Source organism: Pleurodeles waltl, chromosome 5 (assembly GCF_031143425.1).
Source record: "Pleurodeles waltl isolate 20211129_DDA chromosome 5, aPleWal1.hap1.20221129, whole genome shotgun sequence".
In the NCBI taxonomy this organism is placed as follows: domain Eukaryota; kingdom Metazoa; phylum Chordata; class Amphibia; order Caudata; family Salamandridae; genus Pleurodeles; species Pleurodeles waltl.
In genome coordinates this window covers 384834745-384849856 of record NC_090444.1, presented here as the reverse complement: position 1 = coordinate 384849856, position 15112 = coordinate 384834745, and the positions used below count along the sequence as shown (strand labels likewise).

Here is a 15112-nt window from a genome sequence, read left to right as displayed (position 1 = left end):
GCACAATTGCAGCTAATTTCCAACATACCTGGAATGTACTTCTGGGACATTCAGACTGTGAAAACATTTACTCATTTATGAGAGTAGCTAGTATATAGTTTGGTACCTGTAAAGTACAATTATTATTCTCCACAGGGAAAACATTAAACCCTTCTACTGGGGTATTACCCCCTTCCCAGCCTGAAAATAGATTTACCTCTGCCCTTTAGAGATGTAAATCTCCAACTGTGGATGTTAACCACCTTTCATGTGTGTTCTGCCCCAGAATGGCAACATTCCACCCTTGTGAGGAGATTTGTTTATGTGCAAAACCATACTGTAATTAAGGGTATGAAAATTTGTAATTTGCCTTCAAGTACTTACTCAAATTTTCAGGAAAATTGTGCGAAATTATGCATAATTATTGTTGGAAATGGCCCTCTCTACAGGATCACCTCCCAAACCTTTTGCCTTCCTCCTCCATCTTGTCTGGATATTTTCTCTGTTGGCCTTAGGACTCTGTGCACTTTACCTCTGCTACCCAGTGATAAAGGGTGTTTGCTCACTCCCTTAAACATGATTTGATTGGCATATATCTGGTTGGCATATTTAATGTACATGTAGTTCCCTTGTAGAGTGGTATACCATATGCCCAGGGCCTGTGAATTAAATGCTATCAGTAGGCCTGCAGCACTTATTGTGCCACCCATTTATGTAGCACATTAAAACATGTCCCTCATTGCAGACTGGAGGCAGTGCCCCCCTGTCATGTTGACTTGGCATTTAAATCCCTTTCCAATCCTTAATCCCCCCGTTTATTACATATGTCACCCCTAAGGTAGGCCCTCGGTAGCCCATAGTACAGGATGCTCTGCAATTAAACGGTAGGACATATACTCTTCAGTTTACATCTCCTATTAGTGAGAAACTCCCAAATTCATTTTCTCACTACTGAGAGGCATACCCCTCCCAAAGGGTACCTTTGGTGATTCCTTTTTAAAACTATTAAGTTGTAATTTTGTAAACCAGAGGTGGTAGATATCTCATGTTTGGTATCTATGAACTTTTAATGATAAACCCTCTTTAATGGTGAAGTCAGATTTATCACTACAATTTCAAAAATGCCACTTTTAAAAGTTTTAGCCCTTTGTGCCTGCAGCCTGCCTTAGGTGACATGACTGGGTGCAACTAACAGTGTAGACTTTGTGAATTCACCCCAGGCATTCACACAAAAAGGGGATTAATGGTGCCTGAATGGGCCATTAACTCACTTGGTGGGGGCTGGAGTTAAGCATAGCCCCACTCGCAACCGATTTGCCTTGGCTCTGCCACCACACAATAGGCTTAACAACCCTGCATTGTCAGTGCAGCCAGCTAGGAGCCAGAGCAGGGAAGGCAGGAAATTCTTGGAACTTCAGAGAAGCCTTCTGGAAACTTCACCCAACTTCTAGGAGGCAGGGCACCCTTGTATAAAAACAGGGCGGTCAGACCCACTCCTCAGTTCACTACTGGGCCTGCAAGAGGACTGCCTGCTGCTGCTGCTGCTGTGACTGGCTGTGGACTCTGCCAGACTTCTACTGTAACTGGAAGTACTGCTTTGCTGCCTGGAGCCTGCCTTGAACCTTCAGTGGCCAGCCCTGATGTAGAGCCCTGCATCATCTCCTGCAACCAAGACTTCATAGGTGACTCCAAGGTCTAGCTTAGCTGGTCTCCTGTTCTGAGCCACCTGGACCCAGCCTGAAGGAGCCTTGAACCCACCAAGAAGTCTCCATCCATTCCTGGACTCTTGGTGGTGCTGCTAATGGGGGCCAGTTGGCCATTTTCTAAAACTGAGGACTTGCTATTTTGAACCTTGAACCTTACAAATTCATAACTCTTGTTCTGCTAATTCAATTTTGATAGTTTTAGTGTCAAATAATTTATTACAATTCTCTATTTTTCTAAATTAGTTTGGGATTTTTTATTGTGTTCGTGTTCTGCATAAATACTTAACACATTGCCTCTAAATTTGGCCTGTTTGTTTGTGCCGGGCTACCCAGGGTTAAGCACATTTTAAATTATTGACTGTTTGTGGTTAACCCTTCAATAGATTTTGGCTTTTACTTGACCAGAGCTCATACCCCAGTCAACAAACAACCAAATTTCTCACAATTATGTGAGAAGCAAATCTGCACTTAGAGCTACATTTTAGCACAAATTGAGCCCTAAAGTAAGTTTTTGACACAAGAGTGCATTTTGTGCTGGAAAAAAGTTACAAAAAAACAAATGCTACGAACAACACCAGTCTTGCACTCTGGTTGTTTGTTCTCAACCCCGCCCAGTGCATTTGTGCGACGTGGTATAATGGTGTAATTTCAGGAATTATGCTTAATATGCGTGACAAGAAATTCCCAAAATTATGTGAATTATGCCTGCATAATTCAAATATCATCCATGCCTATATGTAATGTGGTATGTAAGTAAATCCATTTATGACTGGACATTTTAAGTTTGTGACTCACATAGTTGAATTTATTCTTGTAAATGCTGTTGTCTAAGCACCAACGTGCTACTTAACTGTGCATATTACTCTACAAATCAGACCTATCATCTTACAAATACGCTTTGCTCCCAGTAGGCATAGCCTGCACCTGAAATGAAGTCCATAGTCTGTGTTCATAACGGAGAAACATGCAGTTTGTTATGTAATGACTTATCTTCATTTCTTCATTCAACACATTTTTCCAAAAGCAGTTAAGTAACATTGTGAGTTACAACATTCTGCTCTTTCACGATGATCACATCCGCCCACAAAGTAGTCTTGTTAGATGATAGGGACTACTATGGCAATATCTTCTTTTTGTGCCTAAAGACATAATTTTTCTTTTAGCCATTGTTTAATATTACTTGAGGCACAGGAGCTCCCCCAACAATAAAGTTTTATGAAAACCTTGTCAAAGCAAAGTAAGAATTGACAAAGCGAAAGGATAGGGGGCAAACATCAGACCTGTTGCCTATATCAATACCTGTTTATATAGTTTCTTTATGCTAAACCTGATTCAGATTACCAAACCTTCACACCAACCTCATCTGCATGACATGTCTTTTTCTATGATCTGTTATGAGTTTGAAATGCGGTAAAGGAACACATGCAAGGAAATATGTATAGGGTGGATGAACATGTAGTAAGGTGTAGAAGAGCCATTTAATTACCACTATCTACATGAGGTTGATAATATTTTCAGTCTCAGTACATATGATGGTCTGCCCACCACTTTGACAATAAGATGGAATGGTATGGACTACGATAGAAGAAATAAATAATTGTTCAATTAAGATAACAACTTAACCACTATAGCTTTTTAAATCATTTAAAGTCTCAATTGTTGTGTTTTGCTGATAATAATCAGCTGTTCCTTAATGAAAAACTACATAAATAACAAAGTTGTGTAAATAGTGGCTATTCAGGAAACTCTTTTTATACATTTAATTTTTGTAATGTCATACACATTCAGCAAACTCTCCAATTAAATTGTACCCTTTTCTAAACCACAGCATCAACGAGATCCTCGTCTGAATGAAATATTATTTCCTTTCTACGATACGAAAAGGGCGATACAAATAATTGAGAATTATGAACCTGATGATAACCTGAAGCAAAAAGGTAAGAAAGAGCAAAGATTATAAATGCAAATAAATACTTGGTCTGAAATGAATACTGGTAATGCTCAAATCATTATTTACTAAGATAGACCAAGGTTAAATGTATCTTATTTTTCCTTCAAATTGAGGTCACGTTTAACTCAATGAAACCCAAAAAATGAATAACGTCATTCAATCAAGGTTTCAGTGCTGCTGTTGAATTATGTTTACAATCTGAGCCCATTCTTCTCAGGTTGGATGATATTTCATGCAATACTGCCTCCACATTCCCTGGCTTTTGTTATCAAAAATAGTTCTTGAATTGTTCATTATAAAGTGTTGGTGATATATTCATTAAACTAAATAACAATATATAAATCCTAGAATAAATGGAAGGAGACCCTAATGGGACCAGCCATGTGACTTCTGGATATTGTGGAGCTTCTTTCCAGCTCTACCAAAATTATAAGTAAAAAAGACTAGTTCCAAAGTCAAGAGATCAAGATAGTTTCACAAACTTACAACAGATGTTTAGAATGTTCTTTGAAATGATTTGCTTCAGAGATCGAACAGCCAGGTCTTGAGAAGTTTCCTGAAGGTAAGGAGGTCTTTGGTCTGGCGCAGGTGGGTGGGAAGAGTGTTCCACGTTTTGGCGGCGAGGTGCGAGAATGATCTACCTCCGGTTGTAGTTCTGCGGATGTGTGGGACAGTTGCGAGGGTGAGGTCGGCGGAGTGGAGATGCTGGGTCGGGGTGTAGACGGAGAGTCGTCTGTTGAGGTATTCTGGTCCGGTGTTGTGCAGTGCTTTGTGAGCGTGGGTGAGGAGTTTGAAGGTGATTCTCTTGTAGAGTGAGAGCCAGTGCAGGTTTTTCAGGTGGTCTGTGATGTGACTGTGGTGGGGGATGTCCAGGATGAGACGTGCGGAGGCATTCTGGATGCGTTTTAGCCTCTTCTCGAGTTTGGCCGTGGTTCCTGCGTAGAGGGCATTGCCGTAGTCCAGCTTGCTGCTTACGAGGGCTTGGGTGACTGTTCTGGTTTCAGGTGGTATCCAGTTGTAGATCTTTCATAGCATGTGGAGGGTGTTGAAGCAGGAGGAGGAGATGGCGTTGACTTGCTTGGTCATAGATAGTGAGTGGTCCAAGATGAATCCTAGGTTGCGTGTGTGGTCGGTGGAAGGTGGAGCAGTTCCAAGAGTGGCAGGCCACCAGGAGTCATCGCATGCGGAGAGGGTGGAGCTGAAGAGGAGGACTTCCGTCTTGTCGGAATTGAGTTTGAGGCAGCTTCTCTTTATCCATTCGGCGATGGCCTTCATTCATTCGTGGAGGTAGGTCTTGGCGGAGTCCTTGGTGAGGGAGAGGATCAGCTGGGTTTCGTCGCCGCATGAGATGATGTTGAGGTTGTGGGATCGGGCCATGTTAGCGAGCGGGCCATGTAGACGTTGAAGAGGGTCGGGCTTAGGTAAGAACCCTGGAGTACGCCGCAGATGATTTTGGTGGCCTCCAAGCAGAATGTGGGGAGGCAGACTCTCTGGGTTCTGCCGGTGAGAAAGGAGGTGACCCAGTCCAGGGCTCTGTTGCGGATTCCAGCATTGCTGAGGCGTGAGCGTAGGGTGTGGTGGCAGATGGTGTTGAACGGGCCGAGATGTCCAGGAGGATGAGGGCCGCGGTTTCGCCACTGTCCAGTATGGTTCTGATGTCGTCGGTGGTGGTTATGAGGGCAGTTTCGGTGCTGTGGTTGCTGCCGAATCCAGATTGGGAAGGGTCCTGGGTGCGATTCTCCTCTAGGAAGCGGGTTAGTTGTCTGTTGATAGCCTTCTCAATGACTTTTGCCGGGTAGGGGAGCAGGGAGATAGGCCAGAAGTTTTTGAGGTCCTTTGGGTCCGCCTTGGTTTTTTTGAGGAGGGCGTGTTTCCAGCTCTCTGGGAAGGTGTCGGACTCGAAGGAGCTGTTGATGATGTTCCGTAGTTGGCGGTGCAGTGACGGAGCTTGCTTTGTTGAGGATATGGTGAGGGCAGGAGTCAGATGGAGAGGCGGAGTGGATGGTATTTATGATTTCGATGGTGTTGTCGTTGACGGGGGTCCAGGATAGCAGGAGGTTGGTCAGAGGTGAATCTTTGGTGTTGGTGGTTGCCGGGGGGGTCTGGGTGCTGAAGCTGGCATGGATGTCTGCAATCCTGCAGTGGAAGTAGGAGACTAGGGAGTCGCAGAGGTCTTCGGAATGTCAGGATGTCGTTGGAGCTGGGGTTGGAGAGTTCCTTCACAATGTTGAAGAGCTCCTTTTGGCTGTGTGCGTTGTTGTTGATTCGGTTTTTGAAGGCGGTTCTTTTGGCGTCTTGGATGAGTTGGTGGTGTCTGCGGATGGCATTTTTGATAGCTGTGTGGTTGTCCAGAGTCTGATCTTGGCGCCACTTTCTTTCAAGTCTTCGGCAGCTTTGCTTAGATTCGTGGAGGTCGGCGGTAAACCAGAAGGCGTGTCTGTCGGTGCGTCTATTGGAGGGATTCTTGATTGGGGCGAGAGTATTGGCTCAGGTGTTGACCCATTGCCTGAAGTTGCAGGAAGCTGCATCAGTGTCGTGGTGTGGATGGGTGGGTTCTGGGAGAGGGTCACGATAAGTTGGTCTTTGGTGACCTTGTTCCAACTGCGGTGGGGGATCCGTTGTGGGTGGTGGTGTGTTGTGGGTTTCTTGAAGGAGAAGTGGATGCAGCGGTGGTCTGTCTAGTGGAGTTTGGTGGTGTGGCTGAAAGAGACGTGAATGCTGGCAGAGAAAATAGGGTCGAGTGTGTTCCTGCGGAGTGGGTTGGTGTCATGACAAGCTGTTTGAGGCCGAGGTTGGAGAGGTTGTCGAGCAGGGGGCGGTGTTGTTGTCGTTGGTGTTCTCGAGGTGGAAGTTTAAGTCTCTGAGGAGTATGTAGTTAGTGGATGCAAGAGCGTGCGTGCTGATGTCGGTAAGGGAGCTGCTGAATTGCTGTTGTGGACCGGGGGGCCTGTAGACGAGGGTCCCTCGGAGGGTGGTGTTTGGGTCAGTGTGGATTTGGAAGTGCAGGAGTTTGGCGGTGCTGAGGGTGTCTTCGTGTTGGTCGTGATCCTGAGGGTGTTCTTGTGGATGATGGCGATGCCTCCTCCTGGTTTGTTGGGGCGGCCGTCCGGGATAGCTATGGCGATGTTCACTTTTATCAGATAAAGCCAGGGCCTTGAAGAAGAGACATTGTACTTATATAGTTGCAAAATGTGTTGGCTTGACGTATCTCTGAAACAAATCATATTCAAGGAAAATCTTAACAACAGTTTCAGGTTTGTGAGACTATCCATGAACTCTTACCTTCCGAACTTGTCTTTGTCACATATAACAATATATGTTTATAAAGATTCCTGTAGTATGTGAGAAAATGGGATGCCAAAGAATGACATGAACCCCGAATTGTTAGGATTCTCATTAGACACTTTGTGAGCACTATAGGCTCTAACAACTAGAAAAGCTTAATCTCAACATTCAAACATCTTCCTGAAGTAACAGTATTTTATGTATTTGAACATGGCCTTGCTTAACTGAACATACAGTTTCAGCCACACTGGTTAATGTCCTGTAGACACCTTGAAGTGGAGCCCAGCAGAAACTGTGCTACCTGTTTACCATGGGCCAACAGCAAAATAGGTGAACAAGAGAATATAACAGTCTGCCCCATTTTTATTAGAATGTTCAATTGTCGTTTTACCGAGTATGTTAATAACACAAGAGCTCTGTGAAGCTATTTGTCCAAACACTCATTTAAAGTTGTTGCTTTTGGCTTGGAAATGTCTCACCTGCATTAACTACAGTGGGGCCTAACTGTGGTGATGGTTGCTTCATTTAGAAGACCGAAAATCTGTATTTGTTAGTATGATTTGATATCTGAATGTGTTGTGTTCTTTTGAATAATACTTACTAAATTTACTTTTATAACAACTCTGTACCAGATACTTACTTTGTCTATAGTAGACTGTTTTTGTACATTCACACTTATACGATTATTCCGAGTGCTTGAAATGTGGTAAAATGCTAGTATTGTTATTAAACACAAGCAATGTTGTGCATTGTTAATCATTACATATCACAAATCAATGTATGAGTAAGAATATAGTTTATGGTACTTTGTTTCTCAAGTTCCATTTCTTACATGTTCAGTAGTTTTAGGAAAATCGGTTCAGCATGGACACTTCACTTCATTTATATTCCAGATTCTACACAAATTGGGTCTCTTCAATTCTAACTAAAACACATATTTGAGAACATAAATCCCACTTTAGAGGTAGAGCCATAAATAGCATGTTATACTCTAATTTCAGTCCTTAGCTAGGACCACGAAAGGGGATACTCACTGCAGGATTAAGAGGACTACTAGGTTATGGTCAACAATGGAATATCCACCCAGAGAAAAATGAATATTAAAATGGCAGTGCTCTTATGGACAACTTATTGCCTGCAGTCTTCGAATAGAGAAATAATATTATCAGCTGTAGCAACAGAACTAATGTGTGCATATCAAGAGCCCATTCAATCCCTGTTAATAGTAGAAGGACTCACATTGGAAAGATACAGCTGTAGGACTTCCCCACAGACAGCTGACATTTTGTACCCACTATAAACGTAGAGTAGGTCTTTGCCCACCTCTTCTCATTTGGTGGCTTTCCTAAGGATTTCATTCCCCAGCTCCTGATTCAATGGCTATCATTCCCATTCTTGTGTTTATCCCATCGAAGAACATTTTGGTCTCATGTTTTGACTGGAACAATGTTTCTTGCCACTGCTGACATCAGACCTTCCTGTGCATAAATAACAATGTTCTCACCCTCTCTTTGTTTCCTTCTGCTACCCACACAAGGGAGCTTGCTCCCTCGTCCTCCTCACACTCTTTCGGATGCCTATCGAAAGGCAGCCACCTTGGACAATGATTTTACACCATTTCCAGTTGGACACCTATGTGTGTGCATGCGGACAAATGTTCAACGGTCATCCTGGAATGATTTTTCAAAAACACTGCAGTTCCAAATACACATGCCTGCATGGTAGTCATCTTGTAATTTTTTTACAATTAGAAGAAAACCCATTGCAAGTTGTGCATGTGTTCACTGATACAGTGGTGACCATCTTGTAATATTTTTAAAGTTATAGAAAACTATTACAAGATGACCTCAGTGAAAGTATGCACTCACATGGTGGCTGTCTTGTAATGATATTTGTAAGACTAAAACAAAACTGTTACAAATTGGCCAATAAACATGAATATATTTATGCAAAACAGTCATTGGGGAAAAAAGGAGCACCAGCATAGCCAGTAGGTGGTACACTCTTGTTAAATTGGTCCAGGGTACAACAAGACATGAAACAACAAAGTAGAGCAGGGGATTCCTCTATTGTCATTGGCTTTTCCATTGCATGACTTTGTAACTAATAAAAACCAATGAACCGAAGTAGGGAGATGATCAGCTTTCACAGAATTTGTATTGTTCTCCTCTTGTTTTTGTTCTCCTTGTTTTCTTAGAGCATATGTCATTTCTACCAAAAGAACTATTTCACAAAAGAAAACAGATTTCGCTAATTATTTAGGCTTCATGGAGCTATTTGAATCATTTATCCTCTTTAACTGAACGTCCATTTAAAAATGGCAAACATGTTCTCATTCATCAATGTTTTAATAAATGGAAAATATAAAATACACCCTGTATTCCCTATAAGTTGAAAGAACAACTATATTTTTTCTACAGGTCTTATGTCGAGTGATGGGTTTTGTAGATATTTGATGTCAGATGAAAATGCCCCTGTCTTCCTTGACCGATTGGAACTTTATCAGGAAATGGAGCACCCTTTGGCACACTACTTCATCAGCTCCTCCCACAACACGTATCTTACAGGCAGGCAGTTTGGCGGAAAATCTTCTGTGGAGATGTATCGTCAGGTTCTTCTAGCAGGATGCAGGTTCGGAAAGAGTTATGTGTTACTTTTACAATGCACATTCTTTTTACAATGAGAACAATTTGTTAAAAAAATTTAGTCCATCAGTGCAATATCTCTGTATGTTGATACATAGGAAAATCAATTTTGTAATATAAAATTATTCTTGTTATGTACCAGGAGCACATATGTGAAGCGTATGAGTGGCAAAGGCAAGAAAAGGCTTAAGGCCTCATTACGAGTTTGGTAGTTCTCGGACTGCCAAACACGACATGGCCTTCGGACCACTGTAATCCTGGCAGTCCAATGGACGGAATTCTGTTAGTTGGACCGCCAGGACACCACCGCCTTCGGCAGGATCAGGGCTCCTGACGGGTTAGCGACGTCAAAGTCAAGGTCAGCCATGGGCGGTGTTGAGTTCAGCACGGCCGTGCTGATCACGACTTTCCTTTCTCCCAAGGCTGGGTCCCTGCCATTAAAAGTCTATTGGAAAGGCAGATTTGGGGGTCCCCTGTCAGCACCCTCAGAATGTGCACCCTGTGCTGTGTCAGACAGTGTGCATTTTGAGGGTGCAGTGTGCGACGGCAATGGCCTCGGCTCCCTGAGGGAGACAATGACATTGCAGCTGCACCTTTTCCACCATGCTGATCGGCAGAAACATTGTAATATGACGTTGCCACCGGTCAGCCCAGTGGAAACATCATAATACGATGGTGGTTAACCTGCCACCTTGATGGCCACCTTATCACTGCCATATTGGAGTTGTGCGGATCAACCGGCCAACTTGTAAGCAGGCCCTTAAGGCAGGTAACACTTGGCTAGAATGCAAACAATTCCAGATACAAAATCAATTAAAGCCCTGATAGTATTACAAAAAACACTCTTGTTACTAGGAAGGAAAGTTGATGCATCAGCATTGTGTTGTACTAAAAGAGGCATTAACTAAATCCTAGTCAAGTTGCTGCACAAATAAGACAATGTAATGCGCACTCCAGATTCTGTATACTGACTCCATTTATTAGCAGGAAGGCAACAGGTCATACCTTAAGACAAGATGCAACATTTTTTCAAGGTCCCTTTGTTTAAGTAAAAGGACTCTTCGGGTCCAATGCTATCAAATCTCTAGTACACAACAAATCTGTATTCAGAATAATCAGACAAGGGTAAAGACATCCAGATATATAGTGGTTTCCAAAATGTAGGCATGCATTTTTTCATTACAAAGATTGCTTCAGTATAGGCCTTGTTGTTTTTCAGTTCATAGCAACTGTGATTCCATCCTCTGTTATTGGGGGCAACATCAGTTTGCTTTTATATGATGATAATATACATGCCTCGGTGTTCTCTTACTCACCTAAAATATCTAAAGATTGAAATGTGTGTCTTAGATGTGTTGATAATCCCACCACCTGTGTTACTAGGTTTCCAGATGAACATTAATCACTTTTATCTGAAGCTGATGGACAGAATATGTCAATGTCAATCGTAACCTTGGTTACAATTCATACCTTTCTCTTTTTGGTGATCTAATGCAGAGCCAGACTGCCACTGTAAGACTCCATACATCACTGATTGCTGTGTGTATGTATCATTGGAATGTGATACACATTGCCTACTGTCATGATGATGGCCTCAATTAACAAGTAATCACTGCAAACTGCTGATGTTTTTTTTCCGTACATATATTTAAGTCTTGGGGTGATATCTACATTTTATAGAAAAATAGGGTAGTATCAGCACTCTTATGAAAGGCGCAGTCAAGCAAGCTGTACGTTGTCTGGAAAAAGTTTGCATTAGGAAAAAGCAACAGTACTACGGTATAAGACCGGAATGCTCATTTATGGATTTATTTAATGGTTTTCTATCACACCGCTGAGCCACCTGGCTTCAGTGCGTTTTACATAAGACTGAGATGTATAACATAAGCACCAGTTACAAAACATACAGTCAACTTACAAGGATAGAAAGGTGTTACACCTGCAATACATAGGTCTAGTTAGCGATTGCTATAGCGTTAGATCACAAAAGTACTTCAGAAATAACCCAAAGGGGAGTCATTATCACCACATGCTTCCTGAAGGGTAATACTGTGGTCTGATTTTTTAAATCTGGTAGAGGAGAAATCCGAAATGACGTGTCCACCAAAGAAACGTTTGATTTTGTGCTTAATAGAATCTTACATTTTAGGTTCTGTTTCTGATTCCAGTTTGGCCTCCACTGATGGTGAGCCGATCTGACCAATAAGAAGGATGATTTAAGTGAATTGCTTTGTACGTCAGGCACCTAGTTTTGAATTTATTTCGGACTTCTAAAAATAATCTATCTAATTCCCTTAAGATGTTGAAAAGTGGCCAGCTTTTGAGATGTTATAAGGGTAGCCATGTAATAGAGTTATGATTCCAGATGTGCGAGAGAAGACTATGGTAAGCTTTATATAATGAGGCTGTACTAAAATTAAATTGGAATTACACTGGGAATGTGGAAATTGGCCACTTTGGCTATGGTATTTTTATGTGGGTTAAGTGACAGAGTCAAGTATACGACTAAATCCGAGAGGTTTACTGCAGTTTTTTTGTGGTTGAGACAAAGGGCCAGAAGCCAGCTACCGTTTGCTCATATATGAGTGAGGGATCAAAGATATGTTTGTGCCGTGGTGTGATTTAGCATCAGGAATTAGTTTGACGTCCATTTTCCAAGGTTTATCAACCAGGAGTGGAGTATTATTAATATTAATATATCATTGACTCAGGATATTTCCAAATATAGTTTTGTACTGTCTGTGTATTGCTGACTGGCAAAACATTACATCACAAAAGGTGCACTCAGATAGAGGTTGAAAAGTATGCTTGTTAAGATTAAGGGCCTTATTATGATTTTGGTGGGCGGAAAAGCCCTTCCACCAAAATCCCAATGGGGAGGTTGCCGCCATTGTGGCTGCCTCACCGCCGGGCCCATTGCGAGTTTCCCGCTGGGTCAGCAGGGGGAAACCTCAGTTTCCGCTCACTGGCCCAGCGGGAAACGGCCTACAACATTGTCTCTGGCTCGTAATTGAGCCGGTGGGAATGCTGTATGTTGCAGGGAATACTAGCACCCTCGCAATGTTCACTGTCTGCCGAGCAGACAGTGAACATTACAACGGTGTTGGCCTGAGGCTCCCTGCCCCGTTCTCCGCCCTCCTTTTCATGTTGGTGCTACTGAAATCACTGGTGGAGAACGAAGTCGTAATCTCCAGGGCAGCGCTGCCCTGGCGGATTAGGATGCCATGACCGCTAGACTGCCGGGACGACTAATCCTGGCAGTGCTGGCAGTCCGACCGCAGCGCAACCGCCGCAGTCGTAAGGTGGTGCTTGGACCATCGCATTCCGTGGAATGTTCTGCATGATAGACTTAGCTGTGGAAAGTGACATCATTACATTTTACATACATCTTCATAAAAAAATACATTGCAGAAGCACAACATATTATCTCTTTTTATACAACAAATAAGAAAATATACCATAAAAACATAAAACAAACAGAGATGAAGCCAAAATTCTCTAAAAATATAAACTATAAAAGACAATCAAAATAAAAGCAAATACAAGCTGAAAATCATGTTTTATACCTCTAGGTAACTAATTGTTTATATCACTGAACCAGTTCCTGATCTCAACTTCCAAGGCACAAATCTTTCCCTGGACGATCTCCTTAAAACCATATCAGATGGATCAACAGCCATCTCAGATGGACCAGACTGATCTTCTTTGAACTGACCAGCCTTCTCATAATAACTGTCTACCATAAGCCTCTAAAGAACATTTCAAACCTTACTCTTTAACACTTTTACTGACATTCCACCAATGTCCCCCTTCCGCACATACTGCACTGCCACACACTTGTTCGACCTTAACTGGATCACCATACTTGGCTCTCCTTTCGTAACAAAACCAGGCTTCTTCACACTCACCAAATCTCCCACTTGGAACAATAGACGTTTGGCACACTTTCTGACATTATATCTATCCTTTTGTTTTCTTTATTTATTAACTACTCTTTGGAGTAAGGTTTCCTGATCACCAGTCTTAACCACTTTGTGCCTAATGGACCTAGCCAACCAGGCAGGATACAATACCGAGGTAGGTTGACAGCCCCTTAATAACACAAATGGAGTCCCATGGGTTACAGAATGAGGGTGTGTATGGTAAAATCACAGCATGTACTTTATGGCTTCCTTAACATTGTAATTGTTGTTCTTAGCCCACTTAATGCAGTCCACCACCACCTTCTTCATACTCTCTGCCAGCCATAGAGAGAACTCTTCAGATGCTTGACCCCAACTCTTTTAAAGAATTCTTCCATTTCAGCATTCACAAATTGCTCCCCATTGTCTAAAATGTGATATTCGGGGAAACTCTCTTTTGAGAATATGTCTCCTCAGAATAATACAGCATTGGATGCAGTGGGCATGGAGAAGAAGCGTATCTCTTGCCACTTACTATGATATTCCATCAGGACAACTGCTTATCGTAGATGATGGGATAAAAAACGGAATGGTCCCACCATGTCAATTCCATATTTGACCTATGGTCTGTCTGGGTATTGAATAGGCTGCAACGGTAGAGTCACCACCTTAAACCCTTTTCTAGCCTTACTGCACACAACAAATGCTTTCACCACCACCTCAATATCTTTATCCATTGAAGGCCACCAATGGTAGGCTCTGGCTCGTCTTTTTGTCTTTGTTGACCCCAGATGTCCTTCATGGGACATATTAATCAGCTTCTGACGAATAACTCCAGAGGAAACAGACTTGTCATCCCTTACGATGACACTATCATTTGCAATCTTGCAGTATGGTTGAATTTCAGGACATACACACCTCTCTGTAGGTCACCTATTTACAATATATTTTTGGACTTGCACCCTCACTGCACCCACTTTGGCACTTCGCCCCTGACAAGTTTCATTACCTGACGCATCCCCGAAGGCAACAGAGCAACCAAACATTTCTCAACATAGTCTTCAGAGTCTGCTTCTTCTTGTTCACACACTGGCATTTCTGGGCAACATACCTGCAGTAACGTTGTTTCCACCCGTATGTATATAATGTCAAAACCTTTTTGTAATAGTTTTGTAATGAACTTAGTTATTTGTGGCGTATTATACTTATCTCTTTTACCACTGAGGATGTATACCGGTGGTTTGTGGTCGGTATGGAGTTCAAAACCCCTACCTCATGCATAAGACCTATACTTTTCAATGTCCCAGTAACATGCCAATAATTCTTTTTCAATGACGGAGTAGTTTTTTCTGGCTCACAAAGTATCCTGGATGCATAGCTTATGGTGACTAGCCCACACATCGTATTCTGGGTCAACACTGCACCAAGCCTATATTTGCTGGCATCATCTGTAATAGTGCACAGGCATTCGGGATCATAGGGATATAATGCACTCACGCTTCTCATTTCTGTTTTTACTATGTCAAAAGTCTCTTGACAGCTGTCATCCCATACAAATGGTATACCTTTGTCTAGTATATCAGTAAGATATCTCATCTTAGATGCATAACAATGAATCTGGAATAAAATTCACATAGCCCAATA

At 42.4% G+C, this 15112-nt stretch overlaps 1 protein-coding gene across 5 annotated transcripts in view; it reads left to right on the top strand.

The window, feature by feature from the left end:
• Window positions 1-15112, top strand: part of PLCB4 (phospholipase C beta 4) — a 985968-nt gene that overhangs the window by 603983 nt on the left and 366873 nt on the right. For all 5 annotated transcript variants that reach the window (XM_069234144.1, XM_069234142.1, XM_069234140.1 and 2 more), the window contains 2 exons: window positions 3514-3622; window positions 9342-9552. In XM_069234144.1, coding sequence (XP_069090245.1) covers window positions 3514-3622; window positions 9342-9552 — 320 coding nt within the window. The remainder of the gene's footprint in view (window positions 1-3513; window positions 3623-9341; window positions 9553-15112) is intronic.